The sequence below is a fragment of the Musa acuminata genome, chromosome BXJ2-8 (genome assembly GCF_036884655.1).
Source record: "Musa acuminata AAA Group cultivar baxijiao chromosome BXJ2-8, Cavendish_Baxijiao_AAA, whole genome shotgun sequence".
Taxonomy (NCBI): domain Eukaryota; kingdom Viridiplantae; phylum Streptophyta; class Magnoliopsida; order Zingiberales; family Musaceae; genus Musa; species Musa acuminata.
The window spans coordinates 47,074,321-47,101,926 of NC_088345.1; the positions used below are offsets into that span (position 1 = coordinate 47,074,321).

At 39.2% G+C, this 27,606-nt stretch overlaps 4 protein-coding genes and 1 long non-coding RNA gene across 7 annotated transcripts; 3 read left to right on the top strand and 2 right to left on the bottom strand.

Moving 5' to 3' along the window:
• Positions 1 to 689: 689 nt before the first annotated feature.
• Positions 690 to 3,433, bottom strand: LOC103995193 (tyrosine--tRNA ligase, chloroplastic/mitochondrial). 3 transcript variants are annotated; one of them, XM_018830552.2, is made up of 3 exons: positions 3,294 to 3,433; positions 3,065 to 3,201; positions 690 to 2,481 (listed from the first exon to the last, which is right to left on the bottom strand). In XM_018830552.2, the coding sequence occupies exon 3, from the start codon at positions 2,379 to 2,381 to the stop codon at positions 774 to 776; it is 1,608 nt and encodes a 535-aa protein (XP_018686097.2). In that variant the 5' UTR covers positions 2,382 to 2,481; positions 3,065 to 3,201; positions 3,294 to 3,433; the 3' UTR covers positions 690 to 773. The 3 variants fall into 3 exon arrangements, with proteins under 3 accessions (XP_018686097.2, XP_009414004.2, XP_064978176.1); XM_009415729.3 differs by having other exon boundaries at positions 690 to 2,510; XM_065122104.1 differs by having other exon boundaries at positions 690 to 2,510; positions 3,299 to 3,430.
• On the top strand, positions 3,434 to 4,805 carry LOC135619778 (trihelix transcription factor ENAP2-like). Its single transcript, XM_065122105.1, has one exon. The coding sequence runs from the start codon at positions 3,434 to 3,436 to the stop codon at positions 4,526 to 4,528; it is 1,095 nt and encodes a 364-aa protein (XP_064978177.1). The 3' UTR covers positions 4,529 to 4,805.
• Positions 4,806 to 4,835: 30 nt separating this feature from the next.
• Positions 4,836 to 8,148, bottom strand: LOC135619779 (uncharacterized). The gene is made up of 3 exons (XR_010489494.1): positions 7,808 to 8,148; positions 5,151 to 7,631; positions 4,836 to 5,021 (listed from the first exon to the last, which is right to left on the bottom strand). It is a non-coding gene; the product is annotated as an uncharacterized LOC135619779 (long non-coding RNA).
• Positions 8,149 to 9,184: 1,036 nt separating this feature from the next.
• Positions 9,185 to 10,023, top strand: LOC135618391 (pectinesterase inhibitor 3-like). The gene has a single exon (XM_065119275.1). The coding sequence runs from the start codon at positions 9,322 to 9,324 to the stop codon at positions 9,871 to 9,873; it is 552 nt and encodes a 183-aa protein (XP_064975347.1). The 5' UTR covers positions 9,185 to 9,321; the 3' UTR covers positions 9,874 to 10,023.
• Positions 10,024 to 10,948: 925 nt separating this feature from the next.
• LOC103995191 (uncharacterized) lies at positions 10,949 to 26,611 on the top strand. The gene is made up of 19 exons (XM_009415727.3): positions 10,949 to 11,548; positions 12,420 to 12,945; positions 13,038 to 13,295; positions 14,927 to 15,018; positions 17,662 to 17,871; positions 17,961 to 18,152; positions 18,257 to 18,448; positions 18,891 to 19,069; positions 19,210 to 19,303; positions 19,383 to 19,439; positions 19,550 to 19,684; positions 19,823 to 19,894; positions 22,727 to 22,840; positions 22,999 to 23,160; positions 23,243 to 23,371; positions 23,832 to 23,933; positions 24,008 to 24,081; positions 25,387 to 25,539; positions 25,809 to 26,611. Exons 1-19 carry the CDS (start codon positions 11,006 to 11,008, stop codon positions 26,389 to 26,391), a joined length of 3,867 nt encoding a protein of 1,288 aa, XP_009414002.2. The 5' UTR covers positions 10,949 to 11,005; the 3' UTR covers positions 26,392 to 26,611.
• Positions 26,612 to 27,606: the final 995 nt, after the last annotated feature.

Sequence of the window (27,606 nt, forward strand, 5' to 3'; positions counted from 1 at the left end):
AAGAAAAAACAGGCAACTTTTGAAATCAGTTCTTTTCATGTCACTTGAATAATAAAGCTAGATAATTCTCGATATAGAGAATAATGCAGTGGCAGATACAGCATTAGAACTCTAAACGATAGCAAGATGTGATAAGTATGTAACATGTATGCTAACAAGCTTCATCTTCATATTCACTGCAATTGGGGACCTTGGCAATCTTAATTGATACCATGCTGGTAAAACAAGTTATAGGAAGATCCAAGAATTTGGTGTCAGTAGGAATCCAGAACCAAGAGATGCAACAAACACCACAGATGGAATTCATAGTTCTACCTATATTATCTCCAACATTAATAGTGATCACAAGGTGTGCCAAATGAAGCTACTTAAATTGCAAACCAAGCACTCTGATTTAAATTTTGAACGTAGGCGCAAAATCTGTACAAAGATTTTGCAAAGTCTAGTTGTCATGTGAATATAATGATAAAAAATAGTTTCTTGATACATGATGGAACAATTTCTGCATCACACAAGTAACTATTTCTACTAAATGAGACAAAGGAATCAATATCATCAACGGCAAGAGAAGAGGAAATGATATGACAACTAAAAGAGAACTGGCGGTAATCTCTAAGTATGCAATGCAATCAGGAAGCTCTAATTGCAAAACCATGAACTCCAGCAAAGAAAAACATGAACCGAACATATACAGCTCTCAAGCTGAAAACTTGAATTTCTTTCAACTAAATAGCCAGTAAATTGATATTCTGACAATAACTCGAGGCAAGAAGTCAGGATATCCTCACAACCATCTTATTCTTCTTACCAGCAGATAACAAAAGAATTTTACCATCAATTATATCAGCTTCTTCGACCCTCTTTTCCTCGGTATCGACCCTTTTGTTATTTAAATAGAGACCCCCTTGTTTCATTAGTCGTCGTACAGCGGACTTGGTACTGAGCAAACCAGTAGAGACCGAAAGATCAATCAAAGAGGAATTTAACACCTGATAATATGCCAAAGAACATGATGGAACATCCTCTGATATTCCTTCAATTGTCTCCGCATCCAACCGTGTCTCAGCGCCGGGCCTTAAAGCTTCAGTTGCCTTCAAAGCATCAGCAAGTCCATCCTCCCCATGTACAAAGCGGGTCACCTCTTCTGCAAGCCTCCTCTGAACTGTGTTCGGAACATAACCAGGCTTCTTCATTTCCTCCTCCAGCTCCCGAATCTCCTCCATGCTCAAAAACGTAAGAATCTTTAGAAACCTTATGACATCAACATCTGGAACTGCAAAGAAATACTGATAAAACTTATACGGTGACAACATCGATGCTGACAACCATATAGCTCCACCTTCAGATTTCCCGAATTTAGTTCCATCACTCTTGAGCAAGAGAGGAAATGTCAAACCAAAAGCACCCTCAATCTGCAATATCTTTCGTATCAGTTCGGTGCCGGCAGTGATGTTGCCCCACTGATCACTACCACCTATCTGAACATTGACACCCACGTTCTTGAACAGATACAAGAAGTCATAACCCTGCAATAGCTGATAAGTGAATTCAGTATAACTCATTCCTTCCTCTGACACCAACCTCTTCTTGACACTCTCCTTTGCCATCATGGTGCCAACCCTAGCAAACCTTCCTACTTCTCTGAGGAATTCTAACAGCGTGATGTCTTTCCACCAGTCATAATTGTTCAGAATCATGAAAGACTCATCGGAACTCCTATTGTCTTCTGAGATCGAATCAAAGAACGCGCCTTTCCCGCCTTTGTCGTCGCCAATGTCCAAAAATGTCTCGTTCTTGGATCCAGCAATAGCAATCTCGTTCCCTCCTCTTCTTCCCAGGATCTTAGAGATCAAATCCTTAATACTGGCGCTATTCTTATCCACCGTTTCGACGTCTAGCTCCGGCCGCTCTAAACTCTTACCGGACGGGTCTCCGACACGGCCGGTGGCGCCACCGATCAGCGCAAAAGCCTGGTGGCCGCACCGCTGGAACCAGGACAGGACGATGATCCCGAGCAGGTTCCCGAGGTGCAAGCTTTCGGCCGTGGGATCGAAGCCACAGTAGACTTTGAGGGGATTGGCTGCGGGAGTGGAGCACGCGGACCTGAGGTTCTCGCTGGTGATGGACTCGATGAGGCCCCGTTCCTGGAGGATGTCGACGACATTGGGGGTGCGGGTGGAGGAGTCCAACCCCTGGATCGGCGCCTCGAGGGTTTCGGGGGCGGGCTGAGAGGAGCTGCGGCGGAGGAGAAGGGGGAGAGTGCAGGGGCGGCGGCAGCACCGGAAGGAGGAGAAGGTTCGAGAAGGCCCGAGGAGCTTCGGGCGGAGGAGTTGGAGGAAAGAGGTTCGGGAAGCCGCCATAGCCGTGGCGGCGGCGGCCATGGATCCGAAAGTTAAGAAGGCTCCCGCCGTTGAGCCCAAATCCAGCTCTTATCTTTTCGGCCGTCGAGTGAAATGTCTCTCTTCAACCCTTAAGAGTTACCTATTCACGTGTTTACCCCACACTTTAACCTGAACATTATATATGTTATACATATTATTTATTTCTACAAATTTAGAAACTTGTGTGTGTAATTTCAATAGCTTTTAGATTTAGTGACAAGCATGACTAATGATTAATTGTAGTTAGTATGAGAATTAACAGAAGTCATATATGAAATATTTAAAAATTATATATATATATATATATATATATATATATATATGGCAAAAAAAGATCCATTTAATTTATTAAAACTTATAATTCGAGTTGCCAATTGTTATCTGGTCCTGTCAGTTGGGTAGAAAAAGATCTGAAATCATGCTCTCTAAGAGTGCTGCATAATTTAGGAATTATTATATACAAATTTTGATTATATCTTGTATAGACGTACATATTTAATTAAAAGAGTAAGTTGGGAAGACATGGACTCTTTTTTTCTCTATTGTGCTTAGTGAGCAAAAAAGAAAATTAGTGATTTAGTAGTAACAAAAATAAATGAATAATTGGCTTTGAAAAAAAATAAGGGAACAACCGATAATTCAAAAATACGTAGATTTTATCGAAGATAAAAGTGGCGACTTACCAAAGATTAACTGCAGCGATCTTCCAACCGTAACATGCCACGTAGCCCTACGACCTCGATTCTCACGTGGGCGTTGAGCTCCCCGGGTCTACGCCGACGACGACGCCGTCAATTCTCCCGCGGTCTCGCCGTCAATCCTTCAAACCGGCACCGTTATATTCTGTCCCGCTTTTAAGTTTAAAGGAAATAGACATATTGTAGAAAAACGTTATATATTTCTATATCGTACCAGACCTTCCGGACGCCCGTCAAAAGGTAACGCCGGTCGGCGGAAGAATCCTTCTCCCACCTCTTTCTTCTTTCTACTTGCCCTCTCTCACCCGTCCCTTGCCGCCGCTGCCGCCAGAGCGCAGATCTCCTTCTCGCGTGATGGAGGAGGACGACGACGCCCAGTCCCCGTCGCGCTCGCTGTCCCAATCCCCGTCGCCGCCCCCGGTCTCTGTGGTGCCCCCTTCCTCCTCCCCTAGCGCCTCTCCCCACCAACCCAACGGCCGCATCGATGAGCCTGTCACCGTTGCCGCCGCGCCCCAACACGCCGTCCCCATCCGGCAGCTGCGCGCTTCCCCCGGCCCAGCCAGCGGCGGAGGGCGCGAGGACTGCTGGAGCGACGGCGCCACCTCTGCCCTGATCGACGCTTGGGGGGAGCGGTACCTGGAGCTCAGCCGCGGCAACCTCAAGCAGAAGCAGTGGCAGGAGGTGGCTGACGCCGTCACCAGCCGCGACGGCTACACCAAGGCCCCCAAGACCGACGTCCAGTGCAAGAACCGCATCGACACCCTTAAGAAGAAGTACAAGATCGAGAAGTCCAAGATCTCCTCCTCTGCCGGCGGCGCTACCCCCTCCTGGCCGTTCTTCCACCGCCTCGACCTTCTCCTCGGACCCACCCACAAGCCCGCCCCGCCGCCACCCAGCAGCACGATTCCCGCCGGTGTTCCCTTCCGCTACCCCCAGCGGATCCCGCAGCGGCTCCGTTCCAACCACCCCACCTTGAAGAAGAAGGTGAGATCGTCACCGGCCTTGGCGTCCAAGTCGGCGGGCTCGTCTGCGGACTCCTCCGACGGGTTCCCGCCGCCACCGCCGAAGGAGGCCAACGGCAAGAGGCTCCACCAGGAGCCAGTGGAAGAGGAGGGAGAGGAACAGAGGACGGCGGACCTCCGGGAGCTGGCGCAGGCGATACTGAAGTTTGGGGAGGTGTACGAGCGGGTGGAGAGCTCGAAGCTGCGGCAGGCGATGGAGATGGAGAAGCAGCGGCTGGAGTTCACCAGAGAGCTCGAGTTGCAGAGGATGGAGTTCTTGATGAAGACCCAGATGGAACTCTCGCAGCTCAGGAGTCACCACCATGGAAATAGCAGAAAGAGGAAGTTCGATGACGCTGGTGGCAGCAGCAACCATCACCATCACCACCGCAACCATGACGACAACAACAACAGTAGCAACAGCAATATCAGTGGCAACGATGGGTAGAACAAGTTTAAGATGGGAGAGTTCTTCAAAAAGTCTCTCTTTTACTAGTTTGTAGTCAGTGTTAGATTCGTAACCAGAAGAGTTTGTAGTCATTCTCTACCTGTATCCCGCTCAGCCTCCCATGTGGATAGCAAGCATCAATCAAGTTTCTTCCATTAGGTAGGATGATTGTATTCTTAATCTCCCTCAGGCACATTCTATCCAGATGTACTGGATTGGATTCTGATGTGTATCATGTCCATCTTTTCTGTTATGTCATGTTCAAACAATCTCTTCACATATCAGTCTTCAGATCTAATCCAGCAAAATTGTAATTTGTATTCAGATTCATTCTATTACGATCAATTAGCATTCCATCATACAACAAGTGCAGAACCTAAGTGTCACGAGATTATTACAGCTACAGAACAATGTATAATACTAGTGTTTCTCATTGTAGAATATGGCAGGGGCAATCTGGAGTGCATCTTTGCTATGCAATTCTCTGCTGAGACTGTTGCCCATATCGGTAGGCAAAAGGATGCACCGAGGAGATTGCAATCAATAAAAGGATCATTACATGTTGTGACAGATATGAGGCATAAATATCTTATAGTTTGACTGGAAGAAATAAGAAAAATACCTTCTCCCTCATCTGCACATTCAATCTTCAGCCTTGGTTGCCGACTATGTCAATCTTATTTGGTTTTGCAGTATGGGTACCATATGTGCAGAGCTCCTCAATCCTGTTTCTGAATGTCAAGAACAGCTGGTTCCCAGAGGAAGATGAATGTAGTTGTCATGAATTCAATTCTGCCAACTTCAATGAGATATGAATTCCTCACATGGTTTCATGCTTACAATATGTTTTAGCGGTCCACACCGAGAATCTGAAGGTTATCTTTTTCTTGCTTGGCCAGGACCTTCTCATTAAAATGTTCAATGGAGTCGATCTCCTTGTTGCGACTTAACCAAGTGATCAAAAGGTGTTCAAGACCTTCCATCCTCAATCCACAGTGCTGTGTGGATGGTACATGACAAGGAGTTCTTTGATGTAGCAGCAGGATGATACCAGAGCTGTCATAAGTTACTATCACGGAAGATCAAATATGAAAGGAATTGAACACAAGAATACAATCAAAGACTTATTTTAAAATGATCTTCTAATCACTTAATCTGGGCATATGTTCAAGATGCATATTCTTTTTGTTTGTTGCTGTCAAAGTAGGAGCAAAAGTCATGTGACAATTCAAAAGACATTGGACCAGCTATGAAGTTTAAAGTAAAAGACTAACTTGTACTAAAAGTAGCACAACCTGATTGAGCCAAGAAAACAAAAATCCCATGCAGCAACAAACTCAATTATTCTCAACCTCTTATTCAGAGATTGTCGTTTCAAAAACAAATGCACATTATGGTCATACATGCCAAACTTGTGCTGTTGTACCCAAAAGAAAAACCATATAGCAGAAACAACAAACTGGTAAGCGAGCGATTTAGGACTAGAAACAAAAATTGCTAGCCCAACATGGATAACAGGCAAGAGCTAAAAGCAGATTGGAAGCAAGTGGATCCAAGTATGTCCATATTCACTTCTGTTCACTGAATACAAGCACATGGCAAAGGCTAGAAAAATTCATTTAATATTTTAAACGCAAAAAAATTTCCATGCTCCAAGTGAAGGAACATGGCCAAAGGCAGAAAAAGAAATTGAAGATTTCTCATTTAATACCTCATGTTCGAGGCTGTTTTGGAAAAATGTGAGATCAAAACTTTAAAAAGACATATCAGACAGAAACATTGGATCCAGACTATACATTACATTTTATTATGGAAATATTCCATATTTCTAAAGAAGTCCAGCAACTAAGTTCATATACAAAATCCAAGAGTAATTTTACTATAATGCAAAATTAAGCTATTACCATATTGACAAGTCAGTCATAAAGATTGATTTTTCAAAAAATACGATCCACTAGTTCAAGATACAATAAACATTTTTGAGCTTCTCTTGCCACCTATTATTCATAGTTGATGAAAAATTTGCTCCAGATAAAACTTAGCCATTCATCTAAAATATTTACACATGCAAGAAAGGCCAAATGTCCATATGTTGTCATGCTCCAGTTTAACGAGAGGGTCACACGGTGCATAAATCCTTCATAGACGATCCAAACTCCAAAGTGCCCTTAGTCAATTTCAGGTAAAATTCGGCCATAATAATTCCTCGCCTTGCATAAATCCTTCATACAAGATTCAAACTCCAAAAAGCCCCTTAGTCAATTTCAGTCAAAATTCGGGCATAATAATTCCTCACCTTGCAAAAACTTGGTCCTCCAAATTTGATGAAACATTGAACAAGTGGCAGAAATGATGGTCAGAATGATTGACTCTTGTTTGGTTGAGTTGTTATACCAGTATTTTAACCGAGTTCGGTAAGATTAATTTTGGAATTTGAATTTTGAATTAAGTGTTTATGCATGATGTAACCCTTTCGATATATGACTTGAATCATATCAAAACGTGACATTGAAATGTGACACCATTTTATTCCAACATCGGTGACGGGAAGATGAGTACGGTTATATATAAGATTAGATATCCTACTATCATCAAATTAATTAGTCCATGATAAGGTCCTTACCATGGCGATCTCAGGCTATGCATCGGTTTGAGCCTTAACAAGGACATTGAGCTTTGAGTAGAGAGATTGTGCATCCTAATTTAGTCTCAAATGGGATGACCAGATGAACCAACTAAATTGTTGACTTGAGAATTTTGACACCAAAGCAATCCTAACCTTTCTTAGCACTGGTACTCCATGTAACTCCAAACATGGTTACAGGGATAACAAAGACAAGTCTACATAACATGTATGCAAGAAAAGAAATGACTACATTGACATGTCAAAGTTCCCAGAGCATGGAGAATTCTAAGAAACTATCAACCGAAAGAGTTCATACCACAGAATGATTCAAGCAAAAGTTACTTACCCTGTAAACAAGCTATGCGTTCAAGCCCTAACCCGATCAACATACCAGTAAGTCGCCATTATCCAAATGCCAGTCCGTTACGGTTCACAATCGCAGGCACCCAAACAAGCTCTTGACGAAGAACAGAAAACCTAAATGAGCAGCCGCGATTACTTCGATCAAATTATGAAGTGTCATCCGTGGAAGGACGACCTTGAACGACGATCGTGTAGCCAATACTCCACCAAACATCGAACAGAAGAAACTCAAAAACCCTAATAACCAGGAAACGCCTATCCAACCAAAAGGGAGGCCAAAGGATTCGAACCTGGAGATGGCCGAACTTCGCGGGCCATCCGGTAGTACCCGCCAACTTTTCGGCACTAGAGCTCGTTCGCGATCGCCGCCATCTGTTCCTCGACGTCATCGCCACCCAGAGCAGGAGCCGGAGCCGGAGTCTCAGCGGCGACTCCTTACGATTCCCCGTCGGTTCTCCCTCGCCGCTGCTCGACCGCCACCGCCTCCGACATTGATGGAGGGAACCGAGGAGCAAGCAGTCGGGGGCTGGTGAGCTCAGGAAGAAGCAGGAGAAGCTTGGGCTAGGATTCACCAGAGCTCCATAGTTGAGAGAGAGAGAGAGAGAGAGAGAGATGGGGATGAAGATGGGAGATTTTTTTATTCTTTTTTTTTCCTTTTGTAATCACAATATTATTAATGTATTTTATGAAAATATGTTATGCAGTTTTTAATTTAAAAATCCTATTTTAATATTATATAATTTAATTTCAGGAAAAAACCAATAAAATTTAACATATCACTATAATTTACTATTAGTTTCATATTATAATTTTACAATAAATCTAACCACATAATATATTTATATTTTGAGGTTTTCCCATATGTAGCCTTTGAAATAGCATATCTTCCATTAACATTTGTCCAAAGAATTCAGATTAACCACTATAAAAGATGAAATTACCAAATTATCTTTGATATTATTAGATTCACTGCACAGTCTTTGAAAGTTATTTTAAAGGTTATTAACGCCAATTTAAGTGTATTAGAGAATTAGTTTGTCGCTTGAGTACACTAAAGAACATTAAGATGTGTCTTGCAACAGTGAAGTCAAAGAGAGTCTCCAATAACTCTCACTCCATGCAAGATAAGACTGGGAGACCTGAGAAGAGTGCTGTTTTGGAGCCACGATACCCCTTAGCTGTAGCCCCTCCCCCGCCCCGAGACCTCGAGCAAGTAACTCTGTGTCACACCAAGATTCCTCCCATTAAACAAGCCACCATTAATGTCGTTGTGAAGCTTCCAAGAAGTGCTAACCTAATCTTCTGAATCAACTAGCAGAGCAAACAAGTGCTCGTCTTCGGTACAGCTTCCAGTTTCTCTATCGGTTCGGTTCTTCTTTTGTCACTATCCCTTCCACAGTAATCTCATGTGGTTTATCTTCTCAGAATCTATCATTCCGATGGTGTTCTTTGGTGCCCAGTTTTCTAGTAAACCGTGGGAGCATATCATCGCTATCTCACTGAACACTGCAGTGGATTCTCCATGCAGATTGACCGGCTTTTCTTGAGATTGTAGACGATGGGGGAACGTGTTCAGGGTTTTCGATAGCTTTGAGAGTTATGAGTATTCATTCGACGTAGTTGACTTGCATAGCACGAAGAATCTTATGATGATAACTGGCTTCGTTAGGGTTACGACTCCATGAGAGAGCCGCGTGTTGCACGAATCTTGATGACATTTCACAGAGTGCATATAGATGTCATTCGCGACCTGCCTGACTGCTTCGATCTTCTCTTTCGTTCCTAGTCTCAGACCAAAGGAAGAATGCTCACCGTGCTCCCTCTCCGCCTCCTCCTCCTCGTTGTCCTCACCTTCGTCTCTGGCTTCTCAGCCGCCACACCACCATCCTCCCTCGTCGCCTCCGCCTGCGCCCAAGCAAGCTACCCCTCCGTCTGCGTCCGCACGCTCGCCCCCAGCTCCCCGTCCACCCCCTCCGACCTCGCGCTTGCCGCCACCTCCGCCTCCCACTCCACCACCCGCGGAGCGGCAGCTTACCTCCGCCGCCTCACCCTCCCCCAACCCCCGAGCGACCGCGCCACTTTCCGCGACTGCGCCAACCTCCTCTCGGACGCGGCCAACCAGCTCGCGCGCGCCGCCAAAGAGCTGGCCCGCCTCAACCCCAACACCCTCCGGTCGCAGCTCGGCGACGCCCAGACGTGGGCCAGCGCCGCCATGACGGACCAGGACATGTGCCTCCGCGAGATCACCGGGCTCTCCGGCCGCACCCGGGACGCGGTCGTCGCCCAGGTCACGGAGGCGTCGCATGTCACCAGCAATGCGCTCTATTTCATCACCCGCGTCGCCGCCACCCGTTGATCGCCGTTGGTCATGTGCCGACAAAACAATCGGACGGCTGATATCTTTGTGTTTGTGTAAATATAAACACCTATTTTCCTTTTGGTTTTAAGCAAACTGTGTTGGCTTCGTGTCATGCAATGTGTTCGAATGAAATGAAAGCAGTGTTGTTCTCCCCTCTCTCTCTCTCTCTCTCTCTCTCTCTCTCTCTCTCTCTCTCTCTCTCTCTCTATATATATATATATATATATATATATATATATATATATATATATATATCCCTATGATATGATGTACCATGTTAAAAATTTAGATTTCTACTAATGTCTTGTCTAACATTCATTTTGTAAATACTTGTATTAGAGTTTTGACACCTTAAAGCTATTGTTTATAATGTAAAAGATATGACAGGTAAGCTTCATATATCCTCCTTTATATCAAAAGTGTAGGAACCTTAATCACAAAGCCCATAAATTTGCATAGAAAACATGAGTTCTCCTTTTCTTGTAAAGTGGAGGAGATAGGTAATTTTGTCAAGTTTTTCTAAATTTAATGGAAGTTTTTATATTTTTTTAAAATTAATAAGATATTTTGAAAAAATCATTATTGGAAGTCAAAAATTTAAGTGACAAACTTTTGGATGATTTCTCTTTTGGTGTCAATGCTAAGTTTTCTTACTGGTGCAATGTCTCTCCTACAAGCAAAATCTTTTCAATAAAAAAATGAATTTTATGAAAGTATTTATTGAGGAATAAAAAAATTAATTTTTTTTGAAACATGCTTTACTTGTTTTTTTAGAACATATTTTTATATGCCGTGAAAATTTTATTTTAACAAAAATGCCACCAAATTATTTTTTCCAATGTCGTTATTTATATATTTATATTAAATTTTGTTTTCTTGTAATTTTAAATGTTTATTTGATGTTTCAAAAAACACGTGCATGACGTGTTATTCTTCGGTTTTTTTCGTTATATTACGTAAGATATTGTTTTTAACAGTTGAGCCACCATCAAGTGCATCACACGCATCTTAAAGCATCCGATCTCAAATGTTGGAATCTGCCGCCTTCCCATATAAACCCTAAAACTCGATTTTTTCTCTCTCGTCTCTCTCTCTCTCTCTCTCTCTCTGTGTTCTCGCCGAAGCGGCGATGGAAGCCTTGGCAATGGAATTCGATCTCCTCTTCGTCGCCGTCGACGACGATACGGCCTCCGGCGTCTGTTGCGGCGATATCGACGGAGACGATATCGCCGCCGGCGTCCTGGCTCGCTTCCAGAGCTCCGCCCGAGAGGACCACCAGCACCTCTGCGCCACCGTGGCTGCCATGACCCAGGCCCTCAAGGACCAGGGACTGCCCCTCACTTCCGTCGCCTACTTCGGCGCCACCGCTTCCTCTCTTGACCGCCTCTCCCGCGACCCCGCCTCCGGCTCCGACCCCGCCGCGGCCTCTCTGCTCTTCTTCCTCGCCTTGGCGCTCCCCAGGGTTCCCCGCTCCGTCGTCAGTAGCAGGTGGACGGAGGTCTCGGATACCTTGGTTCGAATCCTAGGTTTCGATTCGCTACCGCCTGGTTGTGTGAGGTCCGGGTTGAGGTGCGCATCTTATTTCCTTGTGGTTGGCGACATGACGGATTGGTCGGCCTTGTCGCCACTCTATGGCGTTCTTCTATGTTTCGTCACGGATGAGCGACCGAAGGTAGTTGGGTAGCTTTTTTTTTTTTTTCCTTTTCAGCTTGTCGGAGCAAATTTTGCTGCTTTAGCTGGAGTTCGGAAGCTTTCTATCCCTCCTTCATTCTTCTTGCTTTCGAATCTATAATTGGGTTCAGTTTTCCTACTTACTCATCTGCTTATTCTTGTATGAAAACATCAACTTCTTCATTAGGTGTTATTGTTTATTCTAGCATTCTCATTTTGATAAAACTTTTTAATTGCAAGATACACGTCTAATGTTACTGATATTCCATGAGATGTTATTTTTTGAGCTTAAACTGGTCGTAACAATTAAATTGTCCGGATGCAATTTCTGTATCCATTGCCTCCTTTAGAACTAACTAGACCTGTAAATATTTACATGTTGAATATCGTATGCTTTTTACTTAGTGTATGTTCAGTATTATCTACAGATTGAATAAATAAGTGATCTTTTTTCCAATGAAGTTAAGTAAGCAATTTTATGGATTATGTTTAAGTAACACCGGTAAACCAATGACATTTGAGGAACTTAATTTTTTGAAGTCTGGGTAAGTAATTTTATGGATTGTATATATACATGAAACCGATAAACCAATAACATTTGAGAAACTTGGGTATCTTACAGCAACAAGAATGGTACATATAATGGTGCTTCTACTTTTTCAATGCCTTTTTGGTGCATGTCATCGACTATGTCAGTCAATTATATAGTGTAACCTTAATGTGAAGCGTAATGGTCTTTGTTTGTGTCTAACTATCATCAATTTATTATATCATGATAACTGGTCCTATGTACAAAAGGATCAGTGATTTATCCTTTTAAGCATACTTCATATGAGGTGTACATGGATAATAGTTAATGGGCCATACTGCAGGTGAGAAAGGAGTGCCACTCATGTTTGAGTGGTGTACTAAGAAGTTTTCAGAATCTGGCAGTGTTGATGCCGGCAAGTGAAGATATCACAGCCATCTTTGAGAGGTTTCTACTGCTTGCTGGTGGATCTTCTGCAGATTCCTCTCCTTCTGATTGTTCTAGAGGAGCTATGCAGGTTCTATATATCTTCAATGCCATGAAGGATTGTCTTCCCCTTATGGCAGCGAAACACATGAATACAATTTTGAAATACTGCAATAGATTGTTGGAACTGCAGCAGTTGATTGTGACAAGGTGTATAATGGAGATTCTGCATGCTCTGTGCAGTAGTCCAACTGTAGAACTTTCTCCTGAATTATTACAGAATTTATTTTGCTCACTAGCTTTGTCTGTTTCTGATAATGAGAAGTCACCAGACCAGATGGCATCAACTGCACGCTTGCTATATGTCGGGACAAGAAAGATTTATGATCTGAACAAGCAAATATGTATTGTGACACTACCTGTTATATTTAATGCCCTTGGAGGTTTGTATTTCTTTTGCAGCTTTTAATTGAAAATTGTGATAAACAATTTAATGGACAGAAATAAACTTTTATCAAATTTTATTGTGTAACAGATATTTTGGCCAGTGAACATGAGGAAGCCATGTTTTCTGCTATAGAGGCCTTGAAGGGCTTAATACGTGCTTGCGTTGATGAAAGCCTGATCGAGCAAGGTGTTGATCAAATCAAAACTACAGATGGAGAGCTAAGGAAGTCTGGACCTACTGTAATTGAGAAGATATGTGCAACCATTGAAGGTTTCCTTGGTTATCGCTACAATGCTGTTTGGGACATGTCATTCCAGGTCCTTTCAACAGCATTCAGTCAACTAGGTAAAGTTTTGGATTGGTTAAGCTTACAAAGAACTTTGTTGCTGAATTTGTTTGATAATTGCAATGCTGTGGGGGTCACTAGTGTCATTTATCTAAAGAAGAACAGTCTAAAACATAAACATGTTTGTTAACATAAGATTATGATTTTTATGAGTGATTAACTATGAAGCTTGGGTGCTGACATTAATCATGTCATGCTGATAGAGAATTATCATGGACATGAGGTTTTACCAGACTCATTCCCAGTTACGGATACATGAATGCGCAACTGTTTTTTTGTCTGTGACACATCTGGTGATATGTGTTGACTGCATTCATACTTTTACATGATTGTGTTAATAGACCATATCCAACTAATTTGAACAGGATGTCTGGATCCTTCTTTCTAATGGTTTGGTGAGGTGTTTTTGCATTTCAATTATCTCATTTGATTGTTTTTCTATGCACATTTGTGGTACACACATCTGTAACACCAGTGGTAGGACAATGGTAATTTTGTAATTGTATATGTAGAATATGGACAATGACATCCTGATCATGTTTCTAATTGGAAATCTTCTAAACTTATCCAGGAGTAGGTGATTTTTTCACTGTGCAAGAGAAATAAAATCTGTTTTAACTTAAAAGATGACAGACCATGTATGTAATTCAGACAAGAATAACTTCTTGAATCTACGAAACCCATGAAGTTCATGTTGATACTTGATAGTACCATGAAGTTATCAGATCTACTTCTATGAATTAAAATCAATCGGTGGGAGGCACTTTTTAATTTGCTGGAAAATTGGAGAAGACAAATCTGTGGAGTCACTTACATACTTAATTTTATATGGTTGAATATGCAAGCATCCAAACATTCTGCATTCAAGGCACATTGGTTTATGCTTGAAGTGATTTTGCTGTGTCTTATTCTTTCGCTTATAGTCCCCATTAATTGAAGCAGACAACAAGAAACACTGTATTTTGCTGATAAAAAATACTTTATTTAAGATTTTCTGTGATTTGTTTTACAAAAAAAAAAAAGATAACACTGTGTTTTGCTGGTATGTTACATAATAAAGCACTACTGCATCAAAGAAAGCTCAGTGCATACAGAGCACACTAAGCATTGTTACATAGTAAAGCATTCTTACCCAAGTCTTGGAATTTCTGGACGGAGAATTACATTGTGGGACCACAATGGAAACTCTCATAGCTCTGTGCATGGCCTCTAGTGCCAACCTTGTGAACTCATTTAATGACTCGTTAAGGTTTGCAAACATTTTTCGTGATACACAAGGATGCTTTGCTATCATTAGAAGCCATAGTTATCTCTGTGATTTGGTCCAAAGTTTGCTCATTACTGCACTAAGGTAAAAATAGTGCAATTTATCTGTACTTGGTGTAGGAAGATGTTGAAACTTAAGTTTGAATTTATATTGTGGTGTTTTTCATCTATATCATAGTTTGTAGTTCCTTAATATAATTTTGTTTGTTGGATCATTTGGTAAATTGCTAAAGTTGGATAAAACCACATATAATCAGTTGGACATAGTATTTCTATAGCCTATTTTTGTTTAAAATTTTGTGGTCCCTATGTTGGTACTGATTCACTATTTTGTTATCTGCTGGTCTTGATGTGAAATATTCAGGTGAATCTTCATATTATCTAATGGCTGGAGCTGTTAAAAGCCTTGCAGATATGCAAAACTTATCAGATGAGGACTTTTCATTTAGAAAGCAGGTGAATTTTTGTTTTTCAACCTCAGGAATTCATCATAAACAACATTTGACTGTTTTATCTGCAGAATATCTGGTTTTAACTTTCTTAATAATTTGATATTATCGCTGTTAAAGTGAGATGTGTTATAGAAGATGGTCTTATCTTTGTTTTCAGTATGCCTATTTGGTGGAAATAATTTTTATATGTTGGCTAAATTATGTTAGTTGACATTAACATGCTTCCTACCCTTCTAAGCCTCATTAGAAAGGGATTTCCAAAATAATATGCGCATTATCATCATTATTTATTTTTTTTCTTGTTTCCTGATTTACTGATGAAATTATTATATGAGTGAAAATTAACTTACTAAAGTGGTTAAATATATGTATATGTTGCCTCATTAGTTGGTTAAGTCTTCATTCTTTCATTCATTTACTTATCTTAAATGAAAATTTTAGTTAAATAGTTTTTAATATTTCTAAAAGATCATGTTTTAAACATTGGCAAGATTGTAAAAATGAGGAGAAATTTAAAAGATATAAAGAATATCAAAAAGAAGCTTAAAAGAGTGGTTAGTATGGCAAGATATAAAGTTTATGATAATTTTTATAATACATTAGATACTAAAGATGGTGAAAATGATATGTATCGAATTGCTAAAGTTAGGGAAAGAAAGTATAAGGATTTAGACAATATTAGATGCGTTAAAGATGAGGATTAAAGAATACTTATTAATAGTAACGAAATTAAGGAAACATGAAGAATTTTTTTGTAAACTATTTAATGAATATTCCACATAGGACTTAGCTTTAATGATATACAATAGTGGTAGATCTAATAATTATAGATTTGTTGGTAAAATTAAAGTTAATGAAGTAAAAGACACATTAAAGGAGATAAAAATAACTAAGAGTGTGGGACCTATAGTGTCCTTATTAATGTCTGAAAAAGTTAAAGGGACAAGGGAGTAGCTTAGTTAAGTAGTTTATTTAACAAAATTATGAAATTCAAAAAGATGTCTGATAAATAAAGAAAGAGTTTTTTAGTACCAATTTACAAGAAAAAATATGGCATACAAAATTGTTTAAATTATTGGAGAAATTAAAACATGAGTCATATTATGAAGCTTTGAGAAAAAAGTTATCAAAATTAGGATAAGGTTTGAAACAAATATATCTAGAAATCAATTTGGTTTTATGTATGGAAGATCAATTATGGAATCTATTTATTTATTCAAACAATTAATGAAAAAGTATTAGAAGAAAAAGTAAGATTTATATATGATTTTTATTGACTTAGAAAAAGCCTATGATAGATTTCTTAGAGATTTATTATGATGGGTTTTAAAAAAGAAAGGTGTATCCACTAATTATATTGATACTTGATAGTATTAAAAATATGTATGATAATGTAATTACTAGTGTTATAACTATACAAAGTGTGTTTAGTGAGTTTCCTATTAGCATATGATCACATCAAGGATCCGCATTAGGTCCTTACCTTTTCACATTGATAATGGATGAATTTACAAGTCATTTACATAATAGATAGGAGATTATAGTTAATTAATTAGAGCCTAAGTGGAATTAATTATAAACTTGAGCCATGGAGACAAATCCTTAGAAATTAAAAGTTTTAGATTAAGTAGACAAACCAAATATATGAGATGCAATTTTAGTAATACTAGGTATAGATAGGATATTATAGTTAGGTTGGATAGACAATAAGTTCTTTTAAGTAAAAGCTTTAGGTATCTTAGATCAATTATTCAACAAGATGGAGAGATCGATAAATATATTATTCATAGAATAAAAACAGGATGATTAAAATAGCCAGGGGTGTCAGGAATCTTATGTGATCATTGGATACCATTGATATTAAAAGGAAAAAATAAAAAGATAGTTGTGACTTTGTGAGACCAATAATTCTTTATAGATCTAAGTGTTGGATAGTTAAGAACAACTTATATAAAAAGTTTACGTTGTTGAGATGGATGTGTGGAGTTATTATGAAAGATTGAAAAAAAAAATATTTTTATTCATGAATAATTAGTTATGATTTTGATAAGATGAGGGAGAATCATTTAAGATGGTATGAATATGTGTTTAGGAGACCTACTGTTGTGATAGTTAGAAAAGGTGAAATGATTAATATTAGTGGTACAAGGAGAGATAGATGAAGACCTAAAAGGATTAACATTGAAATTATAAATAAAGATTAAAGTACTCTAAACTTAACTAAACATATGATGGCTTTTTACATATCTCAATTGGTGACAAAAGATCCATGTAGCTGATCCCAAACAGTTAGAATTTATGGCTTTGTTGTTGTTGTAGTAATTTTTGATATTTCTCATTTTATCCATGATTTTTGTTTATCTAATTAATCTTTTAGTATTTTAGAGCCTTGCTTGTTGCTAAAGTCATTTGTATTCTGAAGGTTAAATTCTTAGTCTAGTAGTAGTTGGCTTCTTGTCTGTATGGGACTAGAGATAGATAGATACTTTCCTTTGCAATGCTTTTCTTTTTTCTTGTTAATTTCACAAGATATTTTTAAGGATTGAAATGATTATTCTATTCAATTGGAATTATTGGTAAGCTGGCCTAAATTGATGCTTGTGATCTGTCATTTTTGTTTCTCAGTTAATTCATTGTTAACTTGCAGCTTCATGAATGTCTTGGGTCAGCTATTAGTGCAATGGGGCCTGAGAAATTTCTACACATCCTGCCACTCAACTTGGATGTGGAAGATGTCTCAGATGCTAATGTTTGGTTACTTCCAATATTAAAGCAACATGTGGTTGGTGCTCGTCTAAGTTTTTTCTTGGAACACATATTGGTGATGGTTAAACACATAAAGCAAAAATCCCTTAAGGTAGGCCTCCCCCCCAAACAAAATAATTGACCATTTCCTGCTTAATTATTATTAATTTTTACGGATTCTGACACTTGATTGTGTAATAGCTTGAGACAGAGGGATGGATTTTCTCAGCTAGGAGCACTGAAGGTCTCGTATACACATTGTGGTCCTTGTTGCCTGCCTTTTGCAACTACCCTATTGATATTGACTGTGGCTTTAATGCTATTCAGAAAGAGTTGTGCAATGCACTACGTGAGGAACCCGACTTGCGTGGGATAATATGCTCTAGTCTACAGGTATATGTTTTGCAACTCTGATTTTTGTAATCCCTGTTCTTTCTTAAATAAAGTATATACTGCTTCAGCTTCTTATTTCACTTTCATTGTTTTCTACTTTGTAGATTTTGATTCGTCAAAATAGTGACATAATCTCTGATAAATCTACTGTACCCGATGGTAAAATAAGGAATCATTATAGTAGAAGGCAGTCAGTAGAAAATCTGAAGACAATACACTCATTTGCTCCAGAATTTTTTTCAGTTTTATCAGAGGCATTCCTGACATCTTCGCACGATAGTGGTGGTTACTTGCAGGTATTTAGCTGCTTCAGAACAAATGTTTAATCTGGTTCAGGTTCTTGAAGTTGTTCATATTTTTTTCCTTTAACTGCTTATGGTAACATCCTTCAATTGTTCTAACCCAAGATTCTATAAATTTTATGCATATTTTAGATGTGATCTCATAAAGTTTGGAATGATCGCAGTCTTTGTTTCCACTGCTTTTTAGCATCTATAAGTTGCTGTAGATGCTAATTGCTCTGAGTGCTACAGTGACCTGATGTTATCACAAACAATTTTCCCTCTTTATCTGAGGACACTTTTAAGTCCAACTCCTTTTATTTGCAACTTTGAAGTGAAAGGACTGCATTATCTGCCACTTTCAGAATGATTCTTTTTGTAGTGAAGTTCACTGTTTTGCTTGTCTTTTGGTTGCGTTGGAAAATTAAGTCACAAGCTTTTCTTTCTTTTTTCTAAGGCCACCATCCATGATTTTGCAAATATAGCTGATAACAAGGTAGTGAAGAAAGTCTTTATGGGAGCCATGCATAAATTGTTGAAGGTTACACAGGAAGCTGTTAAAGCTAAGCAGCCTAATGGTTCTGGTACCATGCTAATAGATGGTGCATCCAATGAAGCATCCCTTTCCCATGCAAGGTGGTTATTGTGTTTGCATTCTTTTTTTTTGTTGACCTTTCTGGTTTTTGGTGTTAATTATCTCGTTTCATTGAATTTTCTTTAGTGTCTTTATTAGCTTGTGTATTAAGTGGACCTTGAACACTCTTACCTGATTGCAGGGCCCTCTTATTGGAATTGGCCGTTTCACTTCTTCCTGGTCTAGGTGTTAAGGAAATTGATTTCTTATTCAGTGTTATTAAGCCTGCTTTACAGGTGCATGGTAGTTTTAGCAATTGTTTTGTTTAATCTTTTCAAACTTTAGGGATTCTATATATGTTCTTATTTATTGTAGGATGAAGAAGGAATCTTACAAAAAAAAGCATATAAAATCCTCTCAATCATACTGAAGGTATGGTAATACTTTTAGTGTTTTTAGGTTTGTTAGAAAATTGTAGGACTTGGCAGGTTACTATCTGCTTTTCGCTGTTATTTGCTGATATCAATGTGCTTACTTTTCAGGAACATGGTCACAATCTTTGGAATAATCTGGATGAACTACTTGAGTTGATGATTGCGTCACTATCATCTTGCCACTTTGCAGCTAATCGTCAAAGACTTGATTGTTTATACATTTTAATTGTCTCAATGTCCAAGGTTTGTGATGTATTCTCTATGGGCTGCACGTACTGATTAGAAATGCATGATGATTCTTGTGGATGCTGTCAACTGGTTTCTGTTTAGAATATGAGTTGAAGATGCCTACTTAAAGAAGTACCATTACTTTGTTTACAGGATTCATTTGATCATAAAAGGAGGAACATCATCAGCTCTTTTCTCACTGAAATAATACTTGGATTGAAAGAGGTAAATCCATGGTGTTTTTTTAATTAAAAGTGGTATATGCAAGCATGACCTCTTTTCCTCTGTGTACTGTTTAACTAAATTTAAGAATCAGAGTATGATTTTATGAGCAGTGTCCACTGTCCAAGAACTTCCAACTATTAAACGAATCATGTCCTAGTTCATTAAGTGGCTAATGGTATGCTCACTATCACCAAGCATTCTGTCGGCCCTTCTTAGAGGTTGTAAATTGGTGTCAGTCTTGGATATTGAAGGTTCATGGCAAGGATTGAAATTTTGTACCGTATCGAAGTTTCAAGATTCGCTCGGTATGGTACGGTACTATATACCGAGCATACATTTCGATATACCGCTCAGTATATATATATATATAAGATTTTTAATTTCGAATAATATCGAGCGATACGTATTGGTTCGTCAGCAAACCGGTACACGAACCGCTCGCTACCGGACGGTATTGTCGATTGGGAACCGAGGGAGAAGAAAGAAGAGAAGAAAGAAGAGGGAGAAGGGGAAGAAAGAAGAGGGAGAAGAAGAGGAGAACCTGGAGATCATCGATCTCCCTCCTCGTCTCTCAGCGACTTCTCATCCGCGTGGGAGAAGAGTCCTCGGTGTCACGGGCAGAAGAGAGGTGACATCGCGGCGAAAATGGTTTATATATATATATATATAGGCGACGTCACCTCGTTTTCTCTGCGACATTATGTAACATCCCATTAGTCCCACATCGGAAGTGGGCAATGTGTATGATTAGCTTATAAGGGCCTGATGAGTGTACTATGTTAACTCCCGCTTAAGCATTTTGGTCCGTGGTTGAAGGATCAAAATGGAGTTATTGGCTAGTTGGCTCATCAGACCCGGGTCATGACACATTACCTTGGCGACGTCACCCCACGTGGGGAGAAGAGAGGTGACATCGCAAAAAAAGATTTTTATTTTATATATATATATATATATATATATATATCGAGCGGTATATCGAAATATACCGCTCGGTATACAGTACCGTATCATACCGAGCGAATCTCGAAACTTCGGTACGGTACAAAATTTCAATCCTTATGTATATATATAAGTAAAAAAAAGGGGCGATTGCCTCGTAGCCCTTTTTGGCGCATGGGGAAAAGGGTTTCTTCTCCCTAGCGATTTCAATAGGCGCTCGGGCAAGGCAAGCCAAGGCCCAAGCACCTTGTTTCATGTCCAGGAGGCGTGCTTCAAAGAGGCGTTGCCTGGGCGCTCGCTCGAGCCCAAGCGCCGAGCGCTTCGAGCAAGCTCTCGGGTTAAACCAGGCGACCGAACCAGCGTTTTAGGTCTGGTTCGGTCTCCGGTGCTTTAGTTGGTTCAATCGAATCAACTAAACCATCGATATCAACCTCCCAGCATCCCTCTCGTGACTTCCCCGACACTAACCTTGCTCGCGATTCTTGCCTCGCCCGAGCGCCTTGTTTCATGTCCAGGAGGCACGCTTTGAAGAGGCGCCGCTTGGGCGCTCACCAGAGCCCAAGCGTCGAGTGCTTCGGGCGAGCGCCCGTGTTAAACCAGGCAATCGAACCAACGTTTTAGGTCTGGTTTGGTCTCCGGTGCTTTAGTTGGTTCAATTGAACTAACTAAAGCATCAATATCAGCCTCCCAGCATCCCACTCGCGACTTCCCCGACCCTAACATTGCTCGTGATTTTGCCGCTGACATTTTCTCTCTACTGCCGCTGCCTCTCTCCGTTGTCGTTGCCACTGTCGCTACTTGCCGTTACCACTATCGCTGCTCACCATTGCTGTTGCTGCTCACCGTTGCCGCTACCACTGTTGTTGCTTGCCGCTGCTCTTATTCAGCAGCCTCGGTCTTACTTTTACTCACACTGTTCTCACATTGACTCGATAGTATACTGTTAACAGTATATTGTTAACTGTATACTAGTAATTAATAAATAATTATATTTATTAATTATATTATATATTTTTATATTTTAGCGCCTTGCATCACTCGGGCGAGCGCCTCGGGCTTTTTTTGGACGTTGACACCTTTTGGCGCCTAGCGCTTTTTAAATCACTACTTCCCACGCGTGAAGAAAAACGAGGCGACGTCGCCTTTAGAAATAATTATGCAGTGATGAATAGAAAAATTGGTATGATACATTCGATATGATGACATTGTTTTCTGGAGTACTGAAGCACCGGATATTTTACACACACCAGTATTGTCAACTTCCAGTGGTAATGGTGACAAGGATATTGAGTATCATGTTATGTTTTTCATAGTTCCTCTTGGTTCTGAAATCTGGTTATTTGTTTTCATGACGTTCCTTGTAGTTGCTCTTGTTTCTGAAATCTGGTTATCTTTTTGCCTTAATTCTACCAATTTCTGTTATATTGTTTTTGATGTGGCCAACACCGACACTCAACCACCAAAATCCACTGAAATGTTTCCATCCAGCTGTTGGTTTAAACGTAAACCAAAATTTTTGGCCATGATTATTTCATTCAATACTTGTGAGCACTTATTTTGATCGGTCCAAACACATGCTGTTTGAGGAATCTATGGTAAGTTTCTAACTTCACCAAGAGCCTTCTGTCATGTGTATGTGCATCTTTTTTTCTGGTTTGATGGTCTGGTCTGATTTTTTTTTCTTGCTATTTTGTTGCTTCATCTCACTTTAGGGAATTTAAAATCGAGAAATCTATGTACATGAGTTTGACTTTGTGTTTTTTTTTTTGTTTCGCTTTCCTGGCTAGTTGTATTTTTGGAACTTCTACTTTTTCAGTAACAACCTTTTTTTATAATTTGTGAAAAATTATTTGATTAACGAACAAATCTCCCTACATTTTTTTGATCCTGCAGGTCAATAGAAAGACAAGGAACAAGGCTTATGACTTGCTTGTTGAAATTGGTCATGCTTGTGAAGATGAGGAAAGAGGAGGGAGAAAAGAAAACCTTCTGCAATTTTTTAACTTGGTAATCAGAGCTTGCCTGACCGTCAAGCATTTACCAATCTATTTCTTTTGGAAAATTTTGAATTATCAATGTGGATGATAGTTAAACATTGGTAGCTTTCTTTCTAATTCTCCCAAAGATGGTTCTATGGTTTATCAATAACTTGTGCTACATTTCAGATAGCTGGCGGTCTTGCTGGTGAAACACCACATATGATCAGTGCTGCAGTTAAAGGGTTAGCTTGTTTGGCATATGAATTCTCAGATCTCATTGGTCCAGCTTACAACTTGCTGCCATCTGTATTTCTTCTCCTGCAAAGAAAGAACCGTGAAATTTTCAAAGTACACGTTATACACTACACGAATTTTTGATCATGCGAAAACTTGGTGTTTAGTACTCGGACCTATTTTTTACGTACTGCAGGCCATTTTAGGTCTCATCAAGGTATTGGTGGTGAAATCCGACGATGATGGCATACAGATGCACTTAAAGACGATTGTGGAGGGACTCTTTAAAAGGCAAGATGATACCAATAATCATTTCAAGGCCAAGGTATTATTCTTCTTTCGTTTTCTGTTAAAACTTGATCCTTGCTGCAAATCTTGTTACCATGATGAAGTTCAGAACTATCCTTTCTTGATTGAGTCACTTGTCAAAAATATGGCAATGATCTTCTTGAGAAGGTTGATACATTTACTAAACTATTTTTTTAATGTAAATAATGGTGTGGTTCCCAAATTATGAAAATTATAGGGTCTTTACTGGTCTGTGTTTGTACATAAGAGGTGACTTTAGTATTTTGCTACTAGTAACTTGGCACTAAAAATCTGGTTGCATGTTTAAAGGTGGATCCTATCCAAATTAGTGGGCTAGTATAGTAGGCTTATCAGGTTGGATGTGAGAAAATCCAGATTTAGTCAAATTCATTTTTGTAATGGATCAGTGTTACATCTAGGAAATTGAATCCGAATCACATTCAGACTGTCCTCTTCTTATTTTTATATTATCACAGGTCAAGTTGCTGCTTGAAATGCTTGTGAGAAAATGTGGTTTTGATGCTGTGAGAGCAGTTATGCCTGAAGAACACATGAAACTACTAACCAATATTCGGAAGGTCACTTGTTTAGGTCCCTTAATTTTTGTTGAACTTTGTAAGCATTTTATTATTGATCTTAGTATTAATGATAGATCAAGGAGAGAAAGGAGCGAAAAGCCAAATCTGAGGATGGGGAATCTCTTGCTTCGCGAACAAGCATCTCTAGGTAATGTACACTAATAACGTTTTTTCATGGTAATTGTAACTTGTGAGTAGGTATTATTAGTTCATCATATATGTTTTCATGAACCTACTGATTGAAATAGACAAGGCCTTTTTATTTTCACGATTTTGAAAAATGTCACAAATTTCTCGTAGCTAACCATAGATAATATTTTTCTAAATGATTCTTGTTGACAAAACTATCGTCATGGACTCTTAAGTGATTATGGAGGGTTTTCCTTTAAAAAATATTTTGAAGCCTATGCTTCCTTGAAAATCTGTGAGAAATTGTGTAGTTGATGAAATGTTATCGTAACTTAAATCAAATGAGTAAAGAATCAGAATGCAGCATGAACCTCTTAAATAGTAGTCATATGAGGAGGAAATTCTTGGGACAATTTAAGATAGAAATAGATGGAGATGACAAGAGGCAGAAATAATCAGGATATAGAAGTACCACTGACAGAGCACATATTTCTGAATCCACATTGGAGCCAGTTATAGTTTTTTTACCAAATTAGAATGGACTGAGATTCTAGGCAATTTAGAATTGAGAAGCCTAAATAAATTTGATAATTTGGCCGACTCTTGAAGCTGTCTGGCAGTTCTTTCATATTGGCATGTTTTTTTAATTAATAAGGCCAAGAGGCATATCATACCAGCAGACAGTTCTGCAATCAGGTCACAAGCTATATCTCTTGAGTTAAGTTTATGAATTGTTAGAATTTCATGTTTGGTACACAGTTATTATCCTGTTTCCTTAGCTTCATCTGTGTCATACAGAATGGTACCGTGCCAGCTGATATCTAGTTGAACATTTTCAAACAAGTTTCTGTTAGCACCCCATCTTTGCAATTAGGATCTGATGCTGCATTTTTCCATGACTAGATGGTGTTGGCACTGGTTATTCAGTTATTTGTGTGTGAACTAATATTAAGATGACACACAAATATGAGGAGTTTGTCTTTGCTGCATATGCTTCTAATTGACTTATAATTAATATTTGTTCCATAAATGGAATATTTATTATAATCATAGTAAGAGAAAGTTGAAAAGAATCACTAAAGACAACTTTGTGATACCTTTTCTTTAATTTGATCAATGAGAATAAAGGTTTGACAAGTTGATAAGAGGACCATCGTGTCATGCGTTTGAAATCACAAATCTGTTCACTCAAAGTTGTGGACTTGACCAGAGCAAAAGCTGCATCTCTAGTTCACTCAGATGGTTAAAGTTACCTCTTCTGTAGCCTGATAATACTGCCTTGTTGCATGTTCTGATACCGATTCTGTTTTATTTAAATTTTCAGGCATAGTAAATGGAATCATTCTCGTATCTTTTCTGAATCTGGAGACGAAGATATGGATGATGATAGTGATGCAGAACTGGCAGTGGCCAAAACAACTTATGGTCGACAGACTAAAGCTTTTGCTCGTTCTAGTATGCGGTCTTTATCTGTAAGGTATGAATGATGTCTAGTTTCATCAATTGGAAACATTCACTAAAACATGCTACTTGTGAGAATAACTTAGGACTGCACAGTAGAATTTTCTTGGCCATGAGGAGCCATTCATTTCATGAGATCTGCTATTTTTTAGTGAATATGGTATTGTATTTGTGTTTGCTTGACAGTTGGGTTGACTAGTTTTTTAAATGAGGTTACGGTAGGAAAAAATTATTCACTATCATGTTTGAACGCTATGCTATTCTGGTGAATATTTTTATGTGTAGGTCAATCCGAAAGCGCCAAGCAGCTAAGAGCTTGCCAGAAGATTTCCTCGACCAATTCGAAGATGATCCACTCGACCTGCTAGACCGGCAGAAGACAAGATTAGCCCTGCGATCCGTGACCCATCTCAAAAGAAAGCAAACCTCCACCGATGAGCCAGAAATAGGTGCTGATGGCCGTCTCATTGTCCGTGAGGATAGTTTCAAGCCTAAAAGGGAGAAGAGCTTGTCTTCAGAAAATGATTTGGATACCAGAAGCCATTCAGACAACCGTTCTGTTTCAAGTTCTCTGGCAATGACTCGGAAGAAGCGTCGTAAAACAACAGATTCTGGTTGGGTTTACGCAGGTAGTGAGTATACCAGCAAAAGGGCTGGTGGAGATGTCAAGAAGAAGGACAAGCTGGAGCCTTATGCATATTGGCGTCTCGATCGGAAGCTGCTCAACCGCAGGGCAGAACGCAAGGCTGTTGCACGCAAGGGTATGGCAAGGGTACTGATGTCTTCAAAAAGGCTAGAAGGAAAGAGTGCATCTAGTGCACTTTCTTTGCAGGGGCTATCCTTGGACAAGAAGCAAAAAGGAAGGTAGCAGCAAGAGGTGATGTTGTGTGAAATATTAATGATGCGAGATAGCCAGTCGATTGTGCAGATTATACATGATCATGTCACATTCTTGTCTTTGATTTGATTTATAGGGTTTGTTGAGGCCATTTGGGTATTCCTTTTCCGAGGGCTTGTATTTCACTAGTTTGTCCGATATATGTTACAAAGCAATTATATTCATTCAGCCAGCCTTGATTTGTTTCGCAGCTTGGAGAAGAATAATGCCGAAAGTAATAGTTCTGGCTTGTCAAATTTTTCTATAGAAATAAACCTTTGGTGTTTTCTTCAAAAGGCTTTTCTATCTTCTTCAACTGAAACTATGTATGATGTGGATGTTTTTGCATTCCATAATATAATCCATGTATGTTGTGTTTCTCATGAATGGTGGTGGTGATGGTGCTTTCATTTTTTTTTAGTCGTTGCAAATCGTGATTGCTTGTTTAATAGGTGCAATATGCATCTCTCTCTCTCTCTCTCTCTCTCTCTCTCTCTCTCTCTATATATATATATATATATATATATATATATATATATATATATATATATATATATATATATATATGTATATATATGTGTGTGTGTATATATATGTATATGTATATATATATGTATATGTATTTGTATATATGTATGTATATGTATATTAGGTTAATTGATCATGTTAAGTTTGGGTCAATCCTAATACATGTCAACCTAACTTTATTTTTTAGAACTATTTAAGTATTTTTTAAAATATTTTTCACACATGAAAAAATTTTAATATCTTGCCAATTCATGTGTGTGGGCCTACCATAGCTCTTGCTCTTCTTCATCTTCTTCTTCTTCTTTTTTTTGATTTGCCCATTCTCTTAAAATCCTTTATTCTGATGCCATGTTGAGATTTTAAAATTGGTTAGGAAGTTATATGAGTCATCACTTGACTCTTTTAATCTTTGACAATGCAAAACTATTCATAGGATCTCTCTCTCTCTCTCTCATATTGAGCTAACTTCTAATTCTTTATTGTTATGTCAGCCGTGAAAATAATACAACCTCGATAAAAGTCTCTTTATGATATGGGGAATGATTAAAGCCGACATATGTCAGTCACCATTCCTCTTTCATTCATGCCAGCCATGAGAACATACAACCTCTCCTTGTAAAGAAACCACTGATAAAAATTGATATCTTTGCTCATCATTCATGTCAAGTAAAAGTACTG

Excerpts from the sequence above, each read along its gene's own strand:
- LOC135619778 (XM_065122105.1), top strand. The coding sequence starts at position 3,434 with ATGGAGGAGGACGACGACGCCCAGTCCCCGTCGCGCTCGCTGTCCCAA.
- LOC135618391 (XM_065119275.1), top strand. The coding sequence starts at position 9,322 with ATGCTCACCGTGCTCCCTCTCCGCCTCCTCCTCCTCGTTGTCCTCACC.
- LOC103995191 (XM_009415727.3), top strand. The coding sequence starts at position 11,006 with ATGGAAGCCTTGGCAATGGAATTCGATCTCCTCTTCGTCGCCGTCGAC. Across the intron at positions 22,841-22,998 it reads TTCTGCAATTTTTTAACTTG|ATAGCTGGCGGTCTTGCTGG; the intron begins GTAATCAGAGCT and ends GCTACATTTCAG. Across the intron at positions 24,082-25,386 it reads TCGCGAACAAGCATCTCTAG|GCATAGTAAATGGAATCATT; the intron begins GTAATGTACACT and ends TTAAATTTTCAG.
- LOC103995193 (XM_018830552.2), bottom strand. The coding sequence starts at position 2,381 with ATGGCCGCCGCCGCCACGGCTATGGCGGCTTCCCGAACCTCTTTCCTC.